The sequence below is a fragment of the Sciurus carolinensis genome, chromosome 4, assembly GCF_902686445.1.
Source record: "Sciurus carolinensis chromosome 4, mSciCar1.2, whole genome shotgun sequence".
Taxonomy (NCBI): domain Eukaryota; kingdom Metazoa; phylum Chordata; class Mammalia; order Rodentia; family Sciuridae; genus Sciurus; species Sciurus carolinensis.
In genome coordinates this window covers 54,708,215-54,735,235 of record NC_062216.1, presented here as the reverse complement: position 1 = coordinate 54,735,235, position 27,021 = coordinate 54,708,215, and the positions used below count along the sequence as shown (strand labels likewise).

The window sequence follows — 27,021 nt, the reverse complement described above, 5'->3', positions numbered from 1 at the left end:
TTAAGTGATAGTTTTTTAAAAAGCGTAAGACTGTAGTTTTGTTTGTAACAGTTTTGTTTGTAGTAACAGAAAAGGTTGCCTTGTATTGAGGATATCTGACTGAGTACTCTCCTGAAGGAAGTATGTTTAGTTCGAGAATAGAACTAGCAGGTACTTTTTTAAGATAAAGGAAATAGCATGGTTTCCATGCTGGTCTTGGAAATGACTTTTCTGATTCTGTGTCATAATACCCTATCATTTGAGTATGTTCCATGTACTCCATACTCTACTGTGGTATTGCTCTTACTCGGTATAAAGTCGTTGCCGAAGAAATAGCTCATTTTGTAGAGTGCTCACCTAGCATGCTCAAGAGCCAGGGTTCGAATCCCCCGCCCCTCAGGGGAAAAAAAAAATAGGTATAAAGTCCACATTCTTTAACATTTGAGCTAGCATTAGGAAGTTATGAAGGACACATAGCCCTGTTGATTATTTGAGGAGTCTGTCAAAGAATTTTGAAAAAGCTTTAACTGAAATTTGATTTATAGACTTGTTAGCCTTAGTCTTCCTTTGCTAAATATAAGCTTTGTTTGCTTTGGCATCTGATAATCTCACCTTTTTCTATTTTTAAAAATCCTTCATTGAGTGAGGGCACTGTTCCTTTTGTCATTCAGGGGTTAAAAAGCAATGCTGATAAAGCCAGGGTGAGGCCTTGGGTTCTATGATCCCTAACTTGGCGGGGAAAACTTAATGCTGAGAGTTCTAGAAAAAGTCTTATATCTTTTTAATAAGCTTTTTGTTATAGAGAATTTGTGTACCAAAAGAGTATATATTATGAATCTTTATAAATCAGTTACTTAGCCCCAACAAGCTTCAATTCATGACTGGTTCTGCCCTGTCTTCATACTCCTCTGTTACTCCTCTTTCCACCATATTACTTTTGAATAAAATCTTAGATGTCCTATCATTTCATCAGTAAATATTTCAGTTTGTATATCTTAAAGGACTTTTAAAAAAATTAAGCATAATGCAAATATCACCCCTAAAAGTATTTTTAATATCATCAAATGTCCAGTGTTCAAATTTCCAATTGTCTAATACATGTAATTTATATTTAATATATATATGTATACATACATAGATACACACATAAATATGCACACATGTGTTTTAAACTGAGGTCCAAATAACATCCATACATTACAGTTAGATGATAAGTTTAAGTCTCTCTTAATCTCTTTATTACTTCTATTATTTTCTTGCTATTTATATTTTGAAGAAATAAAGTTGTTTTTTAGGGTTTTTTATACTATGAATATTGCTGGTTACCTGTTATTGGCTCATAAAACATATTTTTCCTTCTGCTTTTCCTATAAAACCGATAGTTGTTTTGCTGAGTGTCACAGCACTTGCCTGTAATCCCAGCAACTCAGGAGGCTGAGGCAGGGGGATCACAAGTTCAAAGTCAGCCTCAGCAATTTACCAAGTCCCTAAACAACTTAGTAAGACCCTGTCTCAAAATAAAAAATAAAAAGGACTGGGGACATAGCTCTTCGGTTAAGTGCCCCTGGGTTCAGTCCCCAGTGATAAAACAAAAACAATAACAACAAAAAATTGATTGTTGTCTGTTGTATCTTTAAATGTTTGAGTCTGCGTTTGAAGACTAAACTAGATAATTATTTGGAAGTAGTTATGTAATGTAAAATATCTTTTATTTTTTTCAGAGATCTACAGCGAATAACCCTGCCCAGCATTAACCGCCTCAGGCATTTCACCAATGACACAATTCTGGATGTCTTCTTCTACAATAGCCCCACCTACTGTCAGACTATTGTGGACACAGTAGCTTCTGAAATGAACCGAATATATACACTTTTTCTGCAGAGGAACCCTGATTTCAAAGGAGGCGTATCCATTGCTGGTCATAGTTTAGGTAACAAATTAATTCTCTGTAACCAGGGAGGAATATGACAGTTTAAGAACCTTATTTTTTGAAGCAGTGTCTTTTTATCAGTATCAGATTCAGAGGTCTTTTTTTTTCTTTTTTTTGGGTGCTGGGGATCGAACCCAGGGCCTTGTGCTTACAAAGCAAGCACTCTATTGACTGAGCTATCGCCCCAGCCCCTTCAGAGGTCTTTGAAAAAGTGGTCTGTGATGATGAATTTGGAAGGGTTGGAAAGGGTGGTGGTGGTAATTTGGAAGTATTCCCTTGCTTTGTAGATTTGCTTACATGTATAATTAATTGGCTCATACCTTTTTTTTTTTGTATAAAAGATAGCCATTTAGTGCTAATGCTTAGAAATTGTCCCTTCTTTCTTCTATTTTACTTATAGGTTCGCTTATATTGTTTGATATCCTAACAAATCAGAAAGATTCTTTGGGGGATATTGACAGTGAAAAGGTAATTTAGATGTTCAGATAGGATGTTTTGTAGTTTTCCATAGTAAAGCTTTTTATATTTTTAGATGTATTTTGTTTTTAACTTGAGTTTAGAATCATAACATGATGTTGAGTTTACATTTATTTTAATTTTAACAGGCTGGTAATTATCTCTCATTTTTGGGTTATAGAAGCAAGATAGTAATTGCTTTACAAATAATTAACCATATTCTAAAATAATCATAGGTGTCTTATTTTCTTTTATAAATAATCACTACTAATCTGTTAATAGAATTGTAGGATCATTGTGCTAATTGGAACGTGGAAGGAAATGAAAAAGGAATTAGATGCAAATTGATTTTATTTATAGAAATTCTATTTGAAAGCAGTGGGAGGGACTTTATGTTTAAACAAATCTTAATTAAATGAAGTTCCTATGAACATGTATCATTGATACTATTGATTTGATACTTCACATATACTATCTTGTATTTTTTCCTTTTATCTGAATGTTCAATTCCTTCTAGAGGACTGTGAGTTCTTCCAGGGAAGGTGCTTTGTCTTAGACTGTTATTTCTTAAGCTCTGTTTCCCTTATAAGAGCTCAGTAAATACTTGTTAATGATGATGGAGAATATTTTGATAATCATTCATTTAAAAATGTATTTCTGCTGAAGTTGCAAAAAGTTGGAGATCAGTTTTCATTTATATTTGCATAAGTAACTATTTAAAGTTAAGGTATATTGCTATGGGAATTTAATATTTCAAATCACAAAAATAATGTTGAAGGAAACTCAATGAATTTCGAGACTATAAGCTTTATGATTTAATTTTTAGGGTTCACTAAATATTGCTGTGGATCAAGGAGATGCACCAACACTAGAGGAAGATTTGAAGAAACTTCAACTCTCTGAATTCTTTAATGTCTTTGAAAAGGAGAAAGTAGATAAGGAAGCTCTGGTAAAAATAACCTTGTAAAACTTTATGCCAAATCATTTTCAGTATTTTTGTCATCACATTTACTAAGAGCCTGCTCTTCAGAAACTTTTTAGTTATGAACACTTTGTTATCATTAAAAATGTTCTTTAGCATTGTTCATTTTTTTAAAGCATTTTCAGTTGTAGGTGGACATGCTACCTTTATTTTGTTTTAGTTCTTTAATGTGGTGCTGGGGCTCGAAGCTAGTGCCTCACTCGTGCTAGGCAAGTGCTCTTCTACTGAGCCACAATCCCAGCTCAGCATTGCTTTTTATTTAATCATATAAAGTGATCTTTGCTATACAGCAGTTCAAATTTCAGTGGAGCCATATTGATATTCATTTAGCAATGGAGCAAACATTAGCACAACTTAGAGAAAATAGGAGGGCTAGAATAAACCCCTAACTGAACATTAACTTTTACAACTCTTCCTTTTATACTTTCGTGATCTGCTGTTAACCGTTTGCTTTTCTGTTTGTTTCTGTTTTTCTTGCTTTGGTTGTGCTTTTTTCTAGTTTGTGATATATATTCATTCACTTAACAGATATTTAGTAAGTATTTACTGTGATCAGGTATACTATACCAAGTACTAGGGATAGAATGGTAATAAGACAGTTCCTGACTTCAGTGTGTATGTAGTTTAGTTAGAAAGGCACATTAAATAATCACACATGTAATTAGTTACAGTTATGATAGGAACTAATAAGGAAAACTACACAGTGATATCAGAATGTATAATAGGATGAGTTAACTAAGTGTTGAGAGGGCGAAGGGAGGCCTCCCTAATAAGATGAGTTGAAATTAAGTTGAGGTATTAGTTGTTGATCTGTTTTGTGTTATGCTTCTGTGTTGGCTGTATGTTCTCACCTCTTGTGTCCATTAGGAGGAGTATAATCCTCAGAAATGAGACATTTAAGAGAGCAAGGAAATCAAGACGGTTTTTCTATCATGAAGTCAGTAGATAACCAACTTTTCGAGGTTGTTGTTTTTTTAACCTTAGCACAGTGTTATCTATCATTATCATTGACATTGTAGTTACTGACACTTTCTGTTCTTCTTTAGGTTGTTTTGTGAATAAAAGTCTTTCCTTCTTGAAGTTATTAATGATGTACCACAAAAAGCCACAGCAGTATAGAGAAAAGAACAACAGAGTGCTTAGATCTTATCCCTCTCAGGGAACAGGACATTTAATTGATTTTATTTTGCCTAGAAATAAGAGTACTTGGTTTTCTCTGCCTAGATGTTATGTACAGACAGAGATCTTCAGGAAATGGGAATTCCCTTAGGACCAAGAAAGAAGATACTAAACTATTTCAGGACCAGAAAAAATTCAGTGGTATGTGCCTAATATAGCTCATTGGCCTAAGCAGTTCTTTAACATCTATGGTATATACTTGAGCTTTATGAGATGTTTATTCTGGGGAGCTAAGCAATTTTTATTTTCTTTTTTTGAGATGGGGCTCCAGCTATGTTGCCCAGGCTGACCTAAAACTCTTGGACTCAGGGATCCTCCAACCTAAGCTGCATGAGTAGCTGGGACTATAGGGGCATACCACATGCCTGGCTAGCTAAGCAGGTTTTGTTTTTTTGTTGTTTTTTTTTTGAGACAGGATCTCACTGTATTGCCCAGTGGGCCTTGAATTGGTAATCCTCCTTGGCCTTGGCCTTCCTCAGTACCTGGGATTATAGGAACATGCCACGGTGTCTGGTTTAGCTAAGCTCTTTTGATAATTGATCTTTGGTTCTTCTTTTAGAAAATAAATACATTTTCTTTATCCAGATCCTTAAAAATGTTACTAGCTTGTGGAGTCTTACATCCGCATGATTATTCCTACCTTCTAAAGAACCAGCTTTATTGAAATAAAATCCATGTCACATACCATAAACTGCACCCTTTTAAAGTGTACAGTTCAGTAGTTTTTGATATATTCACAAATTTTGTAATCATTACCACTAATTCCAGAATACATCACCCTTAGAAGAAATCCCATACCAGTTTAGTTATTCCCTACTTCCTACTGCCCCCAGCCTCCATCAATCATTAATCTATTTTCTGTCTTTATGGATTTGCTTATTTTAGACATTCCATATAAGTGGAATCATATAACATGTGACCTTTTGTGAAAGACCTGTTTCATTTAACATAATGTTCTTAAGGTTTATCCCTGTTGTAACAGTACTTCCACTTTGGGTTTTTCTGGTCACTGAATTTCTTTCCATCGTTTAGTAGTTAACTGTTTTTTCCAAATTTTTAGCAGCTGTCTCAGTTCTTTTTTAAGACCAGTTCTTGGTTTAGTGTTTAGATTATATTCTGTACTGGTATGACATCTTGTCATAGAACTTCATAGAACTCCTTAGCAATCCTTGACATTTCTTGCCACAATGCTTTGCCATTGTTTTTTCTCATAATGGGTACCTGAATTTTCAGCTGCTGTCCAAATGACTTTATACCCTCCATCATTTTAGAATACACAGGGATGTCAATTTATAATTAAGGCAACTACTATTTTTAGTGGTTTTATCTTATTTTTTTTAGGATTTCTTCCTCGAATTATTGGCTACCATTTAGAAACATTCCCAAGTATCATTTCAAGCCAGGAGAAACCTGTATAATCATTTGGTTATTTTTACTGTATAATAGCTCCACTTAACAATTTTATATTCTTTAGGGTATTAATAGACAAACTACACAGTCAGCGTCAGCAGTGAATATCTCCAAAGAATCTGAATTCTGCAGTAGTACTGATAATACTAGAAATGATGAATATCTAGATGTTGGCATTGGGCAGGTAACAATACTAATTCTTTGTTTTTTTACTGCTACCATTGGTTTGGTAGAAACAAATGTAACTTTTGTTATTAGTGAGAGATGATTTTATTTGCTCCTTCTAGGTGTCTGTAAAGTATCCCCGGCTCATCTATAAACCAGAAATATTCTTTGCCTTTGGATCTCCCATTGGAATGTTCCTTACTGTCAGAGGACTAAAAAGAATTGATCCCACTTATAAATTTCCAACATGCAAAGGTTTCTTCAATATTTACCATCCTGTAAGCATTATACAGTTATGGTGGTTTTACTTGAACATTAGGGCTTATTGGTGAAGAGCATGTGATTTTATGTTGTATTGATTTGTTTTTTTCTATACCATTATGTAGTAATGAGAAGTTAATACAATAGTATTGATCTGGAAGTGGTGGGTCAGAACAACTGTACCTTTTAAAAAAATTTTAAGTGAGCTTATAATTTTTAAAAAAAATTTCTTTGTGATACTAAGGATTGAACACAGGGCTGTACACATGCTAAGCAAGCACTTGAACTTATACTTGCCTAAGATTTATAGCTCCTCAGATTGTCTTTAGCACAGGTAAGTATAACTATTATTTTTCCTATATAGTTTGATCCTGTGGCTTATAGGATTGAACCAATGGTGGTCCCAGGAGTGGAATTTGAGCCAATGCTGATCCCACATCATAAAGGCAGGAAGCGGATGCACTTAGGTAAGTCTGTGTATAGAATTTGGTAATTCTAGACCTTTTGGCGAGCACAAACTAAATGGAACTCATTCACTCTGTTCTGACTTATTAGGTTATAAAGTCTTTGTAAAACATTTAACATTCTTAATTCATAAATATTTCAGAATTGAGAGAGGGCTTGACCAGGATGAGTATGGACCTTAAGAACAACTTACTAGGTTCACTGCGGATGGCTTGGAAATCTTTTACCCGAGCTCCATACCCTGCCTTACAAGCTTCAGAAACTGCAGAGGAAACTGAAGCAGAACCTGAATCAAGTTTGGAGAAGTCCAGTGGTCAGTCACCCTGTACACATTGATTACCAGCATCAGGCCAAATAAGGGGGTACTCCATGATGTGGAGTTCTTATTTTCCAAGGGCCTTCTTTCCTTTTGTTTTGTATACTATGAGTCCTAATTGTCCTTCATCTCTGCTAACCTTTTCTGTTATACTAATAGCCACAAATGGCAAAAACATTGTATGTAAGGGAAAATGTCCAGAGAAGCTGTTAACTAGGCTTGAAAACATTTCCCATTTTGAAATTATGGAAATGATATTATGAGCCTACTTTGTAAAGAGCCTTGCTTTTACTGGAGGAATATGCATATTTTTGGATCAGTTTTAATTTCATTGCTGGGGATGAGCTAGGATGCTCTCCACTCAATTTCACTCTTAGTTTTCAGTTTCCTAGAGAGCAATATCCCAGTTTGCATTTAGTTTATAAACTTAAGGCAAAATGACCTAACCATTGAAGGTATAGGTAATTCGATGCGTTGAGCAAAAGAAAAGGGATTGGGCAAAATTAGTGTAATTGATGGAGGATCTTTAAGGAGATTGAGAGGAAGAAGATGGAAGATTGCTCTCTGAACAGAGTAGCTCATATGATAAACTTGGAGTCTGAGAGGAAGTAACAGGACAATGCTGGAGGGCTGAAAACTCTTAGGTGTTTATGATAGCTTTTCCGTATCCAGATATTAACATGGATGAGACCTCTGCAGCAGTTAAAGAAGTCCCTCCCATCAATGTAGGAATGCTGAATGGAGGCCAACGCATTGACTATGTGCTGCAGGAGAAACCTATTGAAAGTTTTAATGAATATTTATTTGCTTTACAAAGCCATCTATGCTATTGGTAAGTGTGGTTTTTGTTTTTGTTTTTTTTGTTTCACAGATATTCGATAGATGTAGATAAAGGAAGATAGGGCAATGAACATTTGGGATTAAAATAATTTCTCATGAGGGCTGGGAATATGGTTCAGTTGGTAGAGTGCCTGCCTTGCAAGCACAAGGCCCTGGGTTCAATCCCCAGCACCGCAAAAAAAAAAAAAAAAAAAAGGCACTATTATGTTATTTTAGGAAATCTTGTTGAAACACTGTGATTTTGTTTTGCAATTTCATAGACTATGGGGTTAATGATGCCAGCAGTCATAATTCAGGTAGCTTGATCTTAAAATTATCTTTTTTGCCCATTTAGATGCATAAAAGTGAACTGGAACAAATATATTACTATTGCTGAACATATTTGGAGAAACAAAATTTTGGTAATATTTACAGTAGCAAGATCAGAATTAATCATTATTAAGTGTAATTAATTACTGAATGGATTATAGAACAAGTTAATATTGCTTATTGAACTTCCTATAGTGTAACCCAGTGCAACTTAATCACTGAAAAAACTGAGGAAAAATAAAGCTAGATTGTTGTGATGGTACACATCTGTATTCCCAGCTACTTAGGAGACTGAAGCAGGAGGATCAGCTGTAAGTTTAAGGCCAGCCTGGAGAACTTAATGAAATCCTATCTCAAAACATAAAAAGGGTTAGGGATGTAGCTTAGTAGTAAGCACTTGCTTAGCCCCCCCCAGAAAAGGCTAGGAAAATAAGATGGGTCATGGATAAGTGTGTTTAAAAATGCAAGCTTTATGGTTCTAAAAGGAATTTTTCTTTTCTTTTTGGTACCAGGGATTCAACCCAGGGGTGCTTAATCACTGAGCCACATCCCCAGCCCACTTTTTCATTTTTTATTTTATTTGCTAAGTTGCTGAGGCTGGCTTTGAACTTAACCATCCTTGCCTTAGCCTGTGAGCTGCTGGTATTACAGGCGTGCGCCACCTCACCTGTCTAGAAAGAATATTTCTGTGGAATTCTAATAAAGGGATAATTGGCAGATGTAATCAGTATCCTTTTTATATGATAAATGTAACAGGTTATGGCATGATATCAAAGTGCAATTTAGCAAAAGAATTCTTACATGGGGCTGAAATAATACTCTTTAAGAATGATCTCTGCTTGGGGCTGGGGTTGTAATTCAGTGGCAGAGCGCTTGCCTAGCACGGTGAGGCACGGGTTCCATACTTAGCACCACATAAAAATAAACAAAATAAAGGCATGTTGTCCATCTACAACTACAAAACAAAATTAAAAAAAAAAAAAAGAATGATCTCTGCTACCTGGCTTTTAAAATTTCTGAGTGGGCAGTATATGATTTGAAACCCAAAGAAAGACAAATAATGAAAAGTTCTTTTTTATTTTGTTCCCTGTTAATGAGTTCCCTCATATGCAACTGTCATACTTTTCTTAAAATTTTTTCCATCAATCTGTTTTATGCATATGTAATGCAAGTGTGAATATATGTGGATTTGTTAAAAAAAAAAAAAAAAAAAGTTTCTTTATGCCCTTATGTAATCCCTTCTACGCCCCTAACCCAGGGGCACTCAGCCACTAAGCCATATCCCCAGCCCGTCTTTGTATGTAATCTAGAAACAGGGTCTCACTACGTTGCTTAGGGCCTCTCTGAGTTGCTGAGGCTGGCTTTAAATTCTTGATCCTCCTGCCTCAGCCTCACAAGCCACTGGGATTACAGTTGTGTGCCATTGTACCTGGCCCCTCAACAACTCGTAGTGATAAAGTTTCTTAGCTATACTGAGTGTGTTTACATATATTTATTTCATGTCTATTTCTTTGATGAAATGTTTTTTCAGATATTTTGCCTATTTTTAAAAAATTGTGCTTTTTTAAAATTGCAAGAGTTCTTTCTATATTTTAGTTACAAGTTCATTTCATATTTTAAAAAAAATTTTATTTTATTTTTTTGGTACTGTGGATTTAACCCAGGAGCACTTAACCACTAAGCTACATTCCCAATCCTTTTTATTCAATTAAAAAATTTTACTAAGTTGTTTAGGGCCTCAATAAGTTGCCTAGGGCCTCGCTGAGTTGCCAAAGCTGGCCTCAAACTTGTGATCCTCTTCCCTCAGCCTCCTGAGTCACTGGGATTACAGGCATGTGCCACTATGCCTGGTTCAGATTTTTTTTAAAAATGTGGCTTATTTTTCTGTCAGTGTGCTTTGAAGATAAAAAGTTTTTGATTCTGATGAAGTCTAATTTATTGACATTTGTGCCTTTTGGATATATTTAAGAAATCTCTGCTGAATCCAAAGTCATTAAGATCTCCCTATGTTCTATGTATGTTATTGTTTCAGCTCTTATATTTACATCTGTGATCCATTTTGATCAATTTAATTTTTGAATATGGTGGAAAGTTATAGAGGTTTATTGTTTCTCTTATAGCTCTGGTTGTTCTAGCACCATTGTTGAAAAGTATATCTACTTAGAATAACTATTGAATTTCCTTCGCACTGTATTGTAGGTTCATTGCATTTTCATGTGTTTTAGAATCAGCTTGTTCAGCTTGTTAATTTTTAAATTTCTTTTCTTTTTTTTTTTTTTCTTGTGGTGTTGGAATCGAACCCAGGACCTCAAGTATGCTAGACAAATATTCTGTGAGCTACATCCCCCAGCCTTCAGCTTGTTAATTTCTATAGAGAAATTTATTAGGTCCTTGTGATTGTTTTTTTGTGTATAGATCACTTTGTGTATAGATTACATTTATCTATAGAGAATTGACATTTTAATAATATGGCATCTTCTGAGCTATGAACATGTTTCTCTGTTTTCTTAGGTCATCTTTAATTTCTGTCAACAATGTTTTATAGTTTTCACTGTATATGCTGTGCACATTTGTTTTAAATTATTCCTTTATTATGAAAAATCTTGAGCATTTTTTTTTTTTTTGGACTTCAAATTGAACCCAGATGTACTTTACCACTGAGCTATATCCCCAGCATTTTAATTTTTAACAGAGTTGCTTAAGGCCTCACTAAGTTGCTGAGGTTGGCCTTGAATTTGAAGTACTCCTGCCTCCGCTTCCTGAGTCACTAGGATTATAGGCGTATGCCACCATGCTTGGCTTTGAGTGTCTTGACATATACTTAAGGGCCATTTAAGTTTCCTTTTCTAGAAGTTGTTTGTACCTTTTACTCCCTTTATATGGAGATTTTGGCTTTTTTGGTATTGATTAATCCGTATGAGTTGCAGATACTTTTTTCCCAGTTTGTTGACATTGTCTGTATTGGTCTTGATAAGCAGAAAATTTTCATTTTTATGTTAATTTGTTAATCTTTGCTTTTTGGCTTCTGGAATTTGTCATAACTTAGACCTTCCTTGCTTTCCAGAAAAAAAGTCCTAACTGCAGTTTATTCAGATGTTTTGTAGTTTTCATTTTACATGTAAATCTTTGATTCACTTCACATTCATCCTAATGTGGGGTAAGCATAAATTCCGGTCATTTTTCTTTCCATACGGCTATCCAGTTGTCTCAACAATAGATTTGAGATTCTAACTTTATTAAATTTCTATCCATAAGACTATTGACTATTTCTGCGATCCCTAGCACCACAAAAAAACAAAACAAAACAAAAAGACTATTTCTGAATTTCTATTTTTTATTGATCTGTATATGTATAATGTTAATATCTGATGCAGCTTATTACCTCTTGTTGGTACAGGAATTTTTGGGTCTGTGTATGGAGTTTGTGGAGGGATGAGGGTAGTCTATAAATCCAATAAAATTCTATTTGCACTTTTGTCATTTCTTTTTTTATATTTTAATTTTTTCTAATTAGTCATACATGACAGTAGAATGCCTTTTGACACATTGTACACAAATGGAGCATAATTTCTCATTCCTCTGGCTGTACATGGTACAGTCACACCTGTTGTGTAATCATACATGTATATAGGGTAAAATGTGTCTCATTCTACTGTTTTTCCCATCCCCATGGCCCCACCACTCCTCACACTCCCCTCTGCACAATCCAGAGTTCCTTCATTCTTCCCTACTCCCTCCATCCCCACACTATGGATCAGCATCCGCTTATCAGAGAAAATATTCACCCTTTGGTTTTTTGAGATTGGCTTATTTCACTTAACATGATATTCTCTAGTTCTCTCCATTTACCTGCAAATGCCATTATTTCATTCTTCTTTAAAGTTGAGTAATATTCCATTGTGTATATGTACCACATTTTTAAAATCCATTCATCTGTTGAAGGGTTCCATAGTTTAGCTATTGTGAATTGAGCTGCTATAAAACATTGATATGACCGAATCCCTGTAGTATGCTGTTTTTAAGTCCTTTGGGTATAAACCAAGGAGTGGGATAGCTGGGTCAAATGATAGTTCCATTCCAGGTTTTCTGAGAAATCTCCATACTGGTTTCCATAGTGGTTGCACCAATCTGCAGTACAACCAGCAATGTATAAGTGTACCATTTTCCCCACATCCTTGCCAAGATTATTGCTTGTATTCTTGATAATTGCCATTCTGACTGGGGTGAGATGAAATCTTAGAGTAATTTTGATTTATGCTTCTCTAATTACAAGAGATGAACATTTTTTCATATGTTTGTTGATCGATTGTATTTCTTCTGTGAAGTGTCTGTTCAGTTTCTTAACACATTTATTGATTGGGTTATTTGATTTTTTGGTGTTTTTTGAGTTCTTTATATATCCTGGAGATTATAGTGCTCTATCTGAGATGCCTGTGGTAAAGATTTTCTCCCATCCTGTAGGTTATCTCTTCACGTTACTGATTATTTCCTTTGCTGAGAAGAAGCGTTTTAGTTAGAATCCAGGCCATTTATTGATTCTTAATTTACTTCTTGTACTTTATGAGTCTTGTTAAAGAAGTAAGGTCCTAAGCTGACATGATGCAGATTTGGGCCTACTTTTTCTTCTATTAGGCACAGGGTCTCTGTTCTAGTGCTGAAGTCTTTGATCCACATTGAGTTGATTTTCGTGCATGGTGAGAGATAGAGTACGTTTAATTTGATTTTGTGACATATAAATTTCCAGTTTTCCCAGCACCATTTGTTGAATAGGCTATCTTTTCTCCCATGTGTGTTTTTGGCACTGTTGTCTAGTATGAGATAACTGTATTTATGTGAATATGTTTCTGTGTCTTCTATTTTGTACTGTTGGTCTACATGTCTGTTTTGGTGCCAATACCATGCTGTTTTTGTTACTGTTGCTCTGTAGTTAAGGTCTGTGCTTCATTGTTCTTGCTAAGGATTCCTTTGGCTATTCTGGGTCTCTTATTTTTCCAAATGAATTCATGATTGCTTTAATTTTTTTTTTTTTTTTTTTTTTAGTGTAGATGGACACAATATCTTTAATTAATTTATTTATATGTGATGCTGATGATGGAACCCAGTGCCTCACACATGCCAGTCAAGCACTCTATCACCGAGCCACAACCCCAACCCCCTCATGATTACTTTTTCCAGTTCTGTGAAGAATGTCATTGGAATTTGAATAGGAACTACATTAAATCTGTTTAGGGCTGGGGAGATAGCTCAGTCGGTAGAGTGCTTGCAAGGCCCTGGGTTCGATCCCCAGCACTGCAAAAAAAAAAAAAAAAAAAAAAAAATCTGTTTAACATTTTTGCTAGTATGGCCATTTTAACAATATTAATTCTGCCTGTCCAAGAGCATGGGTGATCTTTCCATCTTCTAGGATCTTCAATTTCTTTTTTTAGTGTTCTGCAGTTTTCATTGTAGAGGTCTGTCACCTCTTTTGTTAGATTGATTCCCAAGTATTTTATTTTATTTTATTTATTTATTTATTTATTTATTTATTTATTTATTTTTGAGGCTATTGTGGATGGGGTAATTTCCTAATTTCTCTTGCAGTGGATTCATCACTTATGTATAGAAATGTGTTTGATTTATGGGTATTGATTTTTATATCCTGCTACTTTGCTGAATTCATTTATGAGTTCTAGAAGTTTTCTGGTGGAATTTTTTGGATCTTCTAAATATAGAGTCATGTTGGCAAATAGTGATAGTCTGAGTTCTTCTTTTCCTATTTGTATCCCTTTAATTTCTTTCATCTGTCTGGTTGCTCTGGCTAGAGTTTCAAGGACAATATTGAATAGAAGTGGTGAAAGAGGGCATCCCTGTCTTGTTCCAGTTTTTAGAGGGAATGCTTTCAGTTTTTCTCCATTTAGAATGTTGTTGGCCTTGGGTTTAGCATAGATAGCTTTTACAGTGTTGAGGTAAGTTCCAACTATCCCTAGTTTTTCTAGTGTTTTGAACGTGAAGAGGTGCTGTATTTTGTCAAATGCTTTTTCTGCATCTACTGAGATAATCATATTCTTGTCTTTAAGTCTATTGATGTATGTGTTATGTTTATTGATTTCCATATATTGAACCAAATCTTGCATCCCTGGGATGAACCCCACTTGAGTGTGGTGCACTATCTTTTAAATATATTTTTGTATGCAATTTGCCAGAATTTTATTAAGAATTTTTGCATCTCTATGTTCATTAGGGATATTGGTCTGAAGTTTTCTTTCCTTGATGCATCTTTTTCTGGTTTTGATATCATGGTGATACTAGTAGCCTCATAAAATGAGTTTGGGAAGGTTCTATTCTTTTATATTTCATGGAATAACTTGAGGAGTTTTGGTATTAATTCATCTTTGAAGTTCTTGTAGAACTCAGCTGAGAATCTGTCTGGTCCTGGGTTTTACTTGGTTGGTAGGCTTTTGATGGAGTCTTATATTTCATTACTTAAAATTGATCTGTTTGTAATTTTGACTGTGTATGAATATGTGGTGTTTCTTGGGAAGAAATTCATTATATTCTCAAAGGAATACATGATTCAAAAAATGAAGCAGAGATACAGAGGAAATGTTTGACCCTTATATCCTTAAGGCAATTGTTCATGAAGTTTATCCCTTTTTGTTTGTTTTCTTTTGTGATACTGGAGATTAGTCAGGGCCTCATGCATGTTAGGCAAGTGCTCTATCACTGAGTATATCCCTACATCCCCAGCCACTTTAAAATGTTCTTTTCTCTTTTGGTATTGAGTTGGGGATTTAACCCAGGGGCGTTTTACAACACTCAGCTACATCCCCAGACCATTTGTTTGTTTATTTGTTTAGTTTTTGTTTTTTTTGAGACAGGCTCTTAATAAGATACTTGGGACCTTGCTAAGTTGCTCAGGCTGGTCTCAAACTTGTGATCCTTTTGCCTCAGCCTCTTGAGTAGCTGGGATTACAGATGTGCACCACCACATCTGGCCTTAAATGCTGTTTTTAAATCAGATTTCTTTACTAATTGTGGATATAAGTAATTGCTTATGCTAGTGTACACTCAATATCCGGAAAAATGCGTGAGAAAATAACATTGGAAACTGGTGGTTGAGAAGTAAGTAGGACTGTGACTTCATTATTTTGTACCCTTTTATATCTTTTGAGTTTTTTTGTTTTTTTTTTGGGTGCTGGGGATCGAACCCAGGGCCTTGTGCTTACAAGGCAAGCACTCTACTGACTGAGCTATCTCCCCAGCCCCAATCTTTTGAATTTTGAACCATGATTGTATTGCCTTTTCAAAACAGTGAGTAAAGTTTTCAAATTGAATATTTGCTAATAAATTCCACTATTATTATAAAAATACTGCTCTAATTTTTTTTTAAAGAAAGGGTGACAAGCCGGGCTCTGTGGGACATACCTATAGTCCCAGTGACTCAGGAGGTTTAGGTAGAAGGATCACAAGTTCGATGCTAGCCTCAGCAACTTTGTGAGAAGTTCAGCAACTTAGCAAGATCCTGCCTTAAAATTAAAAAATAAAAAGGACTGAAGGGTGTAGCTCAGAGGTTTTCAATCCCCAATACCAAAAAAAAAAAAAAAAAAAAAAAAAAAAAAATTGAAGATGACAAGTTGGATGACTCTTCAGTGTGATCTCAAGAGTGAACTTTGTGGAAAGGAATAGTTCTTGGTCATTTAATAGCTCTATGTGTGTTCTGTAGTCTGGGGCTTGAGCCCTGAGCTTTGTGCTGGTTAGGCTTTTTGACTGAGCAATTAGCTTTTTGTATGTCCAAACACAATACTAGATCATCTTCCAAACCACTGCCAATTATGTCACTTCTGAGTCTCATTTTTTTTTTGCAATAGTGAAAAATGAACTTAAAAGATGGTCATGTGGATTAAATGAAATAATATATGTAAAGCATGTAGCACAAATCTTTATATCTTTTATCACCATAATTTTTTTTTCTGTTTGCAGGGAATCTGAAGATACAGTATTGCTGGTCCTTAAAGAGATCTACCAAACCCAGGGTATCTTCCTTGATCAGCCCTTACAGTAAAAATGACCCATCTGACTGCTTAATGTAAGTTTTTTAATGTCATGTATGCAACATAATGCTTGCATATTAACATGTTATAAGGAAATATGGAGCCTCAAGCTCTTTATAAATATCTTTCTTTTGCCTGTCCCCAAGATCTAGGCTATTACTTGTGTTTAGAGGAACTCGAGGTAAAATTCATGGAGAAAATGCATACTTAGTTCACTTAGAAGTGGACCTTTACATAGTCCACTTAGAAGAGGATTAATGTGTATCACTTTTGCTTGGGATTTTGACCAATGAGATCTGTTGTCTTTTATCACTTAAACTCAGAATCTTACTAGTTCTGATCATCTAAGTGTCAACATGGCAACAGTGATTTTAATTACAGATAGCCTATAATGAAATAGCATTTAAAATAGCATTTTTAGATGTGAAACTAGAAAGCCTATACATTATACTTTGGCATCCTCTGTGATTGCCTTCCAGTTGTGACTGCATGATGACCTCTTCTCCCACTCTCTCCCCTAGACGGACATTGAGGGAACCTTCCCCAGAAAACCTGTTTGTTGCTGCAATTTTCTTCTCAGCTGCATCATTTCCTGCATGTTGCCTGCCACTTACCATTGGGGTCTTTGGAAGATAATCTTCCTTTTTGGAAGTCAGTGGAAAAGCAAAGGGAAGACCCTGTTACTTTTTACCATGGGCTTCATATAAACACTTGCCATTCTTTCTCTATGGCTTAAGATTGTTTGCATCATTTACTTCTTTGATATTTTATAGGTGCCACACTTGATTGCTTATTACTTGAGATGGTCTGTGGTCTATGTGGGGTTTGCCAGATATTTTTCTAGGGAATTATTTCTGTCTTTAGAAAATATTCCAGTGTAGAAGCAGATTCTTGAGATACAGAGGGCATTCTGGGGATCCTATATCTCCTCGTGCTCTTGGCACCTGAAGACTAAGGTGGGTGTGGTGATAAGTGATTTTTTTTTTTTTTTTTTGGCCAGCATTTCCTTCCTATGTGTACTGTATGAAGGCAGATTGGAATGTAGTTTAGTAAGAGTATTGTTTACTCTATTAACTGATAGGTGAATTTATTGCTAGGAATCTCCAATGCTATCTGTTGTTTTTACAACCATTTGAGCTGCTGTAAGTCTGAAGTGGACAATTGAGTTCATACTAGGTACATCTTTATTTTTTTATTTTAATTTCTTGTGATACTAGGGATTGAACTTGGGGTCTTGCACATGCTAGGCAAAAGATCTGCCACTGAGATACATCCCCAGCCCTAGGTATATCTTTATAAAGCAAAGGTGTTATATATTATAGACTTGCCCTTTTATACTGAGGAAGTCTTGATGAGGTTTGTTTAGTCACTTGATGACACCTTCTATTATATATTTCTTTCCTATTCTTATACTGAGGGTAAAGTTATAAAAGCTGACAAACCTGAAATTACATAGCCTTTTCAGGCTGCTTAGGTTATAAATAATATCTTTAGTGGTGCCTTCATGGTGAAACAGAATTTAAAGTCACCTGCCACTTATACTTGGTTCAAAGTGATATTGTGATGTCCTTTTAAAAAACATTTTGTAAACATCATTGCCTTTTTAAGTACTCTAATCCAGTATGCTTATTTCAAAGGCTCTTGGTTGGGGGCAGTGGCACATACCTATAACTCAGGAGGCTGAAGCAGCAGGATTGCAAGTTCGAGGCCAGCCTTAGTAACTTTAGTGAGGCCCTAAGCAACTTAGTAAGACCTGTCTCAAAATAAAAACTAAAAAGGACTGGGGATGTAGCTGAGCAGTTAAAAGCCCCTGGTTTCTCTCCTTGGTGCCAAAACATAAAAAATAAAATAAGACTATTGGCACAGGCAGTGTTAGTTGAGCACATAGATTTGACTGGGGGAAATACATATTCTGAAAGAAAAACCTAAACCAGTAGGTTTTGAGGAGCAGCCACTGTGGTCATTATCAGTTGAGTCTGGAACATACAAAGTGAGATTTATGTGGAAGAACATAGGTGACTGTAGACTAATTTTTTTTGTAAGCATCTACTCACTGCATTTCTGTAAGGTATTTTCTTCCCCATTGGTCAGCATTTGCCATTCTTTGCATTTCTTTTTTGATAGTCCTCTATGTTTCCTTTCAGGTTTTCATAGGCCCTTATTTATTAAGTGACAGAGGCAGGCAAACCATATTGTGATATATATACATATATAATTTTTTTTTCTTATAAATGTATCATGATATCCAAAGCACTGGCATTGAATATTCACTGAAACCACCTGTAAGACAGCAATGGTCTTTTATCCTTTTCTGAACAGAAAAGGAAAAAAGTTAATACTGTCACTATGGAGGTATAGAGGCAAAGGTCAGATAGAAGTCAAACCTGGCTTTTGTCATCAGCTTATGGATTAATACTGAATAAGCTACAAAGAAGTTTCAGATACATGGAATACTTTTATTTTCTTTACCACATAAACTGAGTAAGGGTTAATGAGTATTAATTAGCATTCATTATTTATTAAAAGTAGGCTTTTGTCAAGTTGCTATCTTCAAATATTTACTATTCACATTAGCAAAATAGGTACTCTTTTTAAGAGTAAACCAAAGGACAACCAAGAGTAAATCCCTGTAACCAAAGATGGACAGGACAACCCTGGAAAACTAGATAAACCACTATACTAAGAAATGCTTTTTTCCTGGTGGTGAGAGGTAGGTAACCATAAAAAGACCTTTTTATCTCATCATATACCTGTGGCATTATGGCTGTATTACACAAGGTAATAAGCTTGATTGAAATCCTTTAGTCATATATTATTAGCACTGCTTCATTTGTATCATGTGCAATCTCTTGACCAAGCCTATTTTTAATCTCTAGTAAAACATTTTGTACATATTTCTAGCTGCAGAATTAGTATTGCTTCTCTCAGAGATTACTTGCATGGAAAGAATAGCACTGATTAGCTTTCTAATATTTTGCACTTTTGAAATGTTTGTTTTTTTATGTGATTAAAACTTTTAAGTAAATAATGAAATAAAACTGTATTGACCAGTTGTTTACTTTTACCTGGCTTCATCTATCATAGAGAAAATCAATACATTAACTGTTTTCTCTTCCCCTACATTATTATGACAATAAGTTAAAAAAATAAACATTTGGGGCAAAGAACTGATATTTATTTAAGTTCTTTTCCCTTGACTAGTGTTTTCATTGTCATAGGCAGATATAGTTCAGAATTTAAAGGTGGCAATTATAAGGTAAATACAGAAATGACTCTTTCATATGTTTAAATATCAGCTAGTACTACACATAATAGTAGATAAATGTCAGATGGGGAATCCAATGTTTACATCATGTTCCAATTCCTGAATGGTACACACAAACAACAACAAAACACACATTCATCATTTTATTTGAATATTAGTAAAGGAAAAGTGCATTGAAAATGTATTATAAAAATATACAGGACTGGGGAGATAGCTCAGCTGGTAGAGTTCTTGCCTCGCAAGCACAAGGCCCTGAGTTCAATCCCCAGTACCGCAAAAAAAAAAAAAAAATATATATATATATATACACATAAGTAAAAATCATATTTAAAATATAATCACAAGAAAACAACAGCTAGCTGTAGTACTTGAACATCAGTTCCGATGATGTAATGTAATTGTTTCTTGTATCTTCTTGTGAAGAAAAGACAGAAAATGATTCATTTGTCCTCCCAATAATGATATCTGTAACTTTTCTTTCCTACCTCAGTTGGCAGAGTTGAATTTGGGCAAGAAGCTCATAAGCACAGTTATAACGAGAAATGAGGTAGAAAAAAATCATCTGTTGTTAGTGCAGAAACCATACTCCTGACCATTTTCTTCTTTTTTGCTATGGTTTCTTAGTAATTCAACGGATTGTTTATGCCCGGTGTTCAAAATGGACAGTAACACCAGATGCCTGGACTTGGATAAGATAAGAATGGTAAATTAGCTAAGATTGGATATTTTCCTATTTAATGGAATTGTCACTAAAGGAAGTGTAGAATTAAAGTAATTTGATCATGCCTTTGATTTTAGGATTTTGATTTATGAGAAACAATTTTTTTCTTTTGTACTGGGGAATGAACCCAGGGGTGCTTAACCACTGAGCCACATCCTCAGCCCCTTTTTTATATTTTATTCGGAAACAGGGTCTCACTGGGTTGCTTAGAGCCTCACTAAGTTGCTAAGGCTGGCTTTGTACTTGCCATCCTCCTGCTTCAACCTCCTGAGGTGTGCGCCACCTCACCTGGCTCACAAATTTGTTTTGATAATTGACTGGCTTCTAGGATAAAGTAGGGGTGTGTAAATTTTTGTGAAAAGATCCTTCAAAGAGTAGCATTTAAATTAAATATTAAAACACTAAATCTTGAGATACCAATCTGATGGACCATATTCATAAATCATTGGAGAACTATTGAAGGATCCCTTTATCAGAACGGGTTGCATGCGGTAGTGGAAAAGAACTTTGACTCCTCATGGTAGATCCACATCAAGTGGGGCAAAAGTTCATAAGCACATGGAGGCTGAATACAGTGTAGCTTATGTCATCACTTGGACCTTGGAAGAGGTAAAAAGGCCAGAAATTCTTGTTTTGTGCTTGGTTCCAGTTAGGAGGATTGATTCACCTATTCTGCACTGAATTTAGATCTGACTTAAATATCCAAACAGTAAGAATCACCAGACTTCTTCTGAAGAGCAGGAAGTGCATGTCTGTCAGGAAATGGCTTATGGCATTCTTCATCAGTCAGAGGAGGATAATACTGTCTATAGCACACATAGGCAAATGTTATTCCAATCATGGATCCAACTAGTACATCTGAAAAAAGAGGAAATTAGGTCTTTTATTAATCAATAATAGACTTTTAAATCTCATTAGACACTGGACAGAATAGAGGACTTGGTCTTCCAAGTTACTCTTACTTGTAGGGCCCCCCCACCGCTCCAAAAAAATCTCATTTTCACTGTTAAGGTTTCTTTAGGCTTTCTTAATTTTATCATATAGGATTATCATAGTCAGATTGTTCTTTAAGCACATCAGAACATAACATTATTTGATCTTGTGCAGAGTGGACTAAATTATAATTTTTTTAATTCAGAAGAATAACAAAGATTCATGCATTGCTTGCTATGCATTGACCTTTACCATTTCTAAAGTCCTAGAGGAAGGAGTAAACTCTTTAGGAGTTGCCTCTCTGCTCATTCTTTAAAACATGGCTCCTGAGGAGAGAGCAGTACTGTTGGAATTTTTTGGGGGGTTTGTGACTTTTCTTTAAAGATATGCTGTCATTTGGAATGTTACTAGCATTCATCCTAAATTTCTTTGGTTAAATTACAATTTTACATTTCTCAAATTTTTTTTCCCTGAACAAATTATAATGAGCTTGATTTTTAAGGGAGTAAATTGAGCTTTGAGATTTAAAAAAAAATTTTTTTTTTTTCTTTTAAGATGGGGGTCTTGCTCTGTTGCCCAGTCTGGCAACTCCTGGGCTCAGATGATCCTTCTGTTTCAGCTTCCTGAGTAGCTGGGACTACACATGTATACCACTATGCCTCCTTTTAAAAACTTCTTATAGGTACAATTTAATTGGAACTTACATGCTTCAAATAATGGAAAAATTAGGACATTCTTTTTTGGTCATCTCTTTTTAAAAGGTTAACTTTTCTAGCGGGGGCAGTGGTGGGTACCAGGGATTGAACTCGGGGGCACTTGACCACTGAGCCACATCCCCAGCCCTATTTTTGTATTTTATGTAGAGACAGAGTCTCACTGAGTTGCTTAGCTCCTCGCTTTTGCTGAGGCTGGCTTTGAACTCGCAGTCCTCCTGCCTCCGTCACCTGAGCTGCTGAGATTATAGGCATGCATCACTGTGCCCGGTTAAAAGATCAACTTTTGACTTTCATATAACTATAAATGCATACTCTTAATACAGAACCCAGACCACCCACACTGGTTCATTTGTTCATTCATGCAACATATTTAGTGAGCAAGTGAGCATCCTTTGTGTTAGTTGCTAGGGATAAAAATAAATGAAACATGGAAGCTTCCATGGTATGAATACGTGCTTACCTTGCCAGTGATGTTTGTAGTCACAGGTGCGGGACAGTGCAATTACAGTTGCAAAAAGTAAAGGTGACAGAAAGGCACAAAACCTCCAAGATTTCCCACGGCCTTGTGCTGTGAAGCAGTGTAACTTCCCTGCCAGGTAGAAGGAAGCAAAGGCCAGACCAGCAAATGCAACTAGGACAGAAAAAAAACCTATAAGTAGTTGTATGTCTTTTGTAGTGCTAGAGATTGAACCCAGGGCTTCACACATGCTAAAGCACTCTACCACTGGCTAACCATTCATCTCCAAATATGCCAGGGAGCACAAGTATATTTTATCGCTTTTTGTATATTTCTGGTGTAGACCACTGATTATGAGGAAAGAAAAGGGAAAATGAAGGACTTTATTTTGTTCCCAAGTTAATATTTTACCTGAGAATAGTTTTTAGAATAGTTCTATGATTTTAGGCAAGTTACCTAATCTCTCTATGCTTTAGTTTCCTCAGCTATAAATGGGAATCTTAAAAAAAATAGTACCCACTTTAGTGGGATATTGTGAGCTATAAATGAGGTAAAAAATTAAAATGCTGCAGAGCACATGACATATAGTAACTCTTTAGTAAAGGTTAGTTAATTTTTACAACAAGTACAAGATTATAGGATCTAGGCAATTAATACAGTAATAACAAAACATGCAAATCTCATGCCAGTAAACTACCTCTCTGTCCTCTAATATTTACTGACATACAAGGCTCAGGCTTGTGAAATCATAGAGTTATTAAAGAAGGGGGGAATTCTAATTTCTAGGTATAAGAACAACTGTAGTCAGATGTTCCCATCCCTGTAAGCTTCCTAGGTTAAATGCGTTGGTAAGCATACAGGTTGAATCCATATGAAATTCATACAGGAAGAATGTCCACTAGGGAAACTCTTGCGGCCTTCGTTCACCACATCCTTATCCCCTGTGCACATCAGGTCAGAATGGGCTAGCCCATCAGGGAAGCAGCGGTAAAAGAAATCTGGGCGTGGCCTGGAAGAAATAAGCATGATTTGAACATTTACACTTCCAGAAAGTACTTTTCAGTTGTATCAGACATCAATATTCCTTTTAATTGCTGGCTATATAATGTCCTAGGCAAAATAATATAACTAGATTAGGATAATTTACTATACTACGAAAAACCTAGTTCCATGGCTGACATTTAAATTAGAAAAAGAAAAGTGATTTTGCATGTGATTACATTTTAGGACGAAGAGAAATTGGCTGCAACTTCAGAGGTGCACTATGGCCAAGGACTGCTGATTGTTAGTGGGTAATGCTGTTAAGCCATAAGAGTCCACTTGTCACCAGTGGGACTGAGGTGGGGGATAGGAAGGAAGTGCTGAATAAGAAAGATCAGACTGATGATAAAGGAGAAAAGGATGATAAAGATGTGTTATGGAGTGCTATTCCTGGTCTTTCCTGATGGGGTTAGTGTTGGGGCAGACACTGGGGTGCTAAGCCTTATCACTTACCTCCCCACTATCAGTTTTATTGTATTTGTCAAGACACCGGTCAGAGCTAGAGCAAGACTGGCAGCTGGAAAGAAAAGAAACTGCTAGTGATATCTGCCTGGGAAGAATGGCATACCTACTGCCTCATGAAGACAGCATGAGCGCACGTTTTGAGATAGAATCCAAGGAGACCTGAGCGCAAAAATAACTATGGCCTTCAAGGACCATGTTTCGTAGTAAAGGGAAAACTTTTGTACCTGACCAGAGACATTTCTGAGGTACAAATAAGCCAATGCATAAGGCACATCTGTGTTACTTAAGTTCTTTCTGTCTCATGGGGTTATGTGGGGTAAAGGGAGATATAACTGCTTTAGAAATGTGGAACTCTGGTTTCTGCACAGGGTTCCAATGGCTGAACCTCACCACTGAGAAGCATCTCATTCCTAGCACCAGGAAGACCACCATCAGAGAGTTAGCTCTTACCCAGGCAGGCTTGTTTGCTGTCTGCTGTATCTGCCTTCTTGAGAAATTTGGTCAGGAAGATCACAGACAGTGGAGAGAGGAATGCAATGACCTGAAGCAGAATATGTCAAAAATAAAACAGCAAAACCCCACATTAGTTGTTAAAGTGACCCCTACAGAGAGGGATGGACATAACAGCAGAACTTTCATAGCAAAACAATTCCTTTTATGTAAGCAGAGGGCTCTTAGGGTCCTTTGTTCTTCTTGGGGTAACTGTGAGCTGGTAGTTCCACCGGTAAATAACACCCACCATTGTTCTAAAGGACCAGTTACAGCGTGCTGGGGAACAGGGCTCACAAGAGAACCCATCTGCAGCCAAAACAGACTTAACATCTTGCTCTCTAAATCTGAATCTTAAAATCAGGAAGGAAATGCTTGAGCACATCAACCAAGGGAGCAATAAGTTCCCTACAAAGATAATTTTGGGGCCAGAATGACCACATTTTGCTTCCTAGCATCAAGCTTAGTATTGCGGCAGGCAAAGGATAGTTCTCCACGCACAAACATCGGCTTGGTAGGGAAATACTCCGCTTCCACATACGGATTCCGGTAAAGCCACATCTCCTCTGGCTGGATATGCCTCTGGAAGGGAGGGAGCAGCTCAGTCACCCTGAGGAGGAAACAAAAGCGCAGACGCTTCTTGGCATGCTGCTTTCTCCCGGAGGACCCAGTCGTTTGGCTGGGGGATGAGGAGAGCTGCCGCCTCCAGGGCGGCAGTTTCTCCCGCTGCCTGTGAACAGATACCACGCCCAGGGGTCCGACCCGCAAGTCCTTACAGGAAGGCTGCGAACAGCAGGGCTCGCACGCCCACTTCGGCTCCAAAAGCCGCCGCTGGCTTCCCCATCCGGTCCTCGCGCCCCGGCGTTCGCCGCGCTGACGTGGCGGCTCCTGCGTGGAGACGCGGCGCCCGGGAAGAGGTTGCCCGCGACCCGCCAGTCGTACAGCGCCGGCTGGTGGGCACCGCGGGAATGGCAGGAGGCCGTGGCCTGCACTCTCCTTTCCCCAGCCATCAGATCGTGGCTTCCAGGAAGGAGGCGGGGCAGCTTTGAGGACAATCACCTAGCACAGCAACGTAAGCTCAGCAGTGAGCTAGTTACTCCAGTGCCCAGTCAAGCTGCAGGTCACCTTTGGGTCTCGCACCAGTGGGATGAAGATTGATGAGCATCTCCCTTCGTGGTTTTCACAAACCAGCTGGTTCCTAGATGGTCTTTTACCACACCAAAGGGAGAAGCAACATTCTCCAAGGACCTTTCCTCTGTGAAAACAAAACTCACTTTTAAAGATCCAGTTTCTGAGCAGCATTGCAGCATTTTGAGGGAAGAAAAACTGGATACCGTTGGATGTTTTGTGTCTTTTAAGCACCACCCCAACACACATACAATCACACAATGCTGGCTCCTGTCCAGAGACTTGTAGCAAAAAATTACCCGCAAAGAACAAGTCCACATATTTAATTTGGAACATACAGGACAATTTATTGAAGTCAATCTCAAGCAAAATCTCAAATCAATCAGAGGAATGTCATTAAAAACCTTTCCAAATGAATCCTCACAGAAGCAGAAAACACATTTGAATTCCAAAGTATTTTGTAAAATAAAAAAGAACATCTCAGTAAATGTACAAAAATTATATGTTCCTACCAGCATACACATGAATAAGAAGCTTAAATATTACAGGCAATTCTAAGTACACTAGTCAACAATAAACTATATACAGGTTAACCAAGCTTTGCACGTTTCACACTTTGCAATAAAACATAGGCCAATCAACAAAATTCTCAAAATATTATATATCTTTAAAGTCTATGTGGCAACATCAAGTCATTATACAGTAATGCCCTAGTGGAACACCCCCAGGGAAAGTTAACACTAATCCCTTAGTGTCAAGAGCTTCTAGCCAAGTCACAGAAACTCAGAAAAGATTGACTTTAGTGAATATTGATACTTTGTTATTAAAGACTCAAGTCTCAAGTGACTAGGTAAAATAACATTTCACAGAATCTACAAAGTTTATTACAGATAAACAAAGTACAGAAATAATCTACAAAGGTCATTATCATAAAGAACACGAAACAAAAACGGAATCTGTAGGTATCTGTTGTGCAAATGGGTACAAATGAATTTCTCATATCAATTCCAAATATGAACACATCCTTGTATATAAAAATGATCCAATTAGCCAGTTATAATCATTTAGCATCTTGGTTATTTAGTGAGAATGTGATCCTAAACACAGGGTATGTAACAGAACAAATGAGAAAATATAAATGACAAGTCAAACTTTATCCAGTCCACTTCTAAACTGACAAGACTATCTTATAAATACCTCATACAGGCAATCTGATGGATACTTGAGAGCCATCTGCACACAAGAGTCTTCTGACCAGTAGGGAAGGGGAGCAGTGGAAGCTAAGGGTACTTTCTCATCCACTGGCAGATGCAGTAATGTCACATAGGAAAACTAAGTACTGGATAATGGCTTTGGCAGCTATTTTCTCTTTTTACTTACATGTTAATGACTTTTAGAACCTACTGGAGGATAGGTAATTCTTTTACTCTTCCCCTTTCATATGTATGTGTCACAAGTCCCCAAATTTGTCACTTTTGCTATGG

At 36.5% G+C, this 27,021-nt stretch overlaps 2 protein-coding genes across 8 annotated transcripts in view; one reads left to right on the top strand and one right to left on the bottom strand.

Moving 5' to 3' along the window:
- Ddhd2 (DDHD domain containing 2) overlaps positions 1-19,374 on the top strand; it is a 28,137-nt gene extending 8,763 nt beyond the window's left edge. For 2 of the 4 annotated variants that reach the window (XM_047550379.1, XM_047550380.1), the window contains exons 8-18: positions 1,701-1,909; positions 2,310-2,377; positions 3,192-3,314; positions 4,572-4,667; positions 6,001-6,120; positions 6,224-6,379; positions 6,727-6,829; positions 6,970-7,140; positions 7,816-7,975; positions 16,252-16,357; positions 16,844-19,374. In XM_047550379.1, coding sequence (XP_047406335.1) covers positions 1,701-1,909; positions 2,310-2,377; positions 3,192-3,314; positions 4,572-4,667; positions 6,001-6,120; positions 6,224-6,379; positions 6,727-6,829; positions 6,970-7,140; positions 7,816-7,975; positions 16,252-16,333 — 1,288 coding nt within the window. In that variant the 3' untranslated portion in view covers positions 16,334-16,357; positions 16,844-19,374. Of the gene's footprint in view, positions 1-1,700; positions 1,910-2,309; positions 2,378-3,191; positions 3,315-4,571; positions 4,668-6,000; positions 6,121-6,223; positions 6,380-6,726; positions 6,830-6,969; positions 7,141-7,815; positions 7,976-16,251; positions 16,358-16,843 lie in introns of those variants that run through there. The other 2 variants (XM_047550381.1, XM_047550383.1) reach the window with 2 other exon arrangements.
- A 518-nt stretch (positions 19,375-19,892) lies between these two features.
- Positions 19,893-25,713, bottom strand: Plpp5 (phospholipid phosphatase 5). 4 transcript variants are annotated; one of them, XM_047550465.1, is made up of 8 exons: positions 25,469-25,713; positions 25,186-25,297; positions 24,911-25,019; positions 24,371-24,461; positions 23,909-23,972; positions 23,299-23,423; positions 22,418-22,588; positions 19,893-21,166 (listed from the first exon to the last, which is right to left on the bottom strand). In XM_047550465.1, exons 2-8 carry the CDS (start codon positions 25,251-25,253, stop codon positions 21,003-21,005), a joined length of 792 nt encoding a protein of 263 aa, XP_047406421.1. In that variant the 5' UTR covers positions 25,254-25,297; positions 25,469-25,713; the 3' UTR covers positions 19,893-21,002. The 4 variants fall into 4 exon arrangements, with proteins under 4 accessions (XP_047406421.1, XP_047406422.1, XP_047406424.1 ...); XM_047550466.1 differs by lacking the exon at positions 25,469-25,713 and having other exon boundaries at positions 25,186-25,332; XM_047550468.1 differs by lacking the exon at positions 25,469-25,713 and having other exon boundaries at positions 24,951-25,019; positions 25,186-25,259.
- Between the last annotated feature and the right edge of the window lie 1,308 nt (positions 25,714-27,021).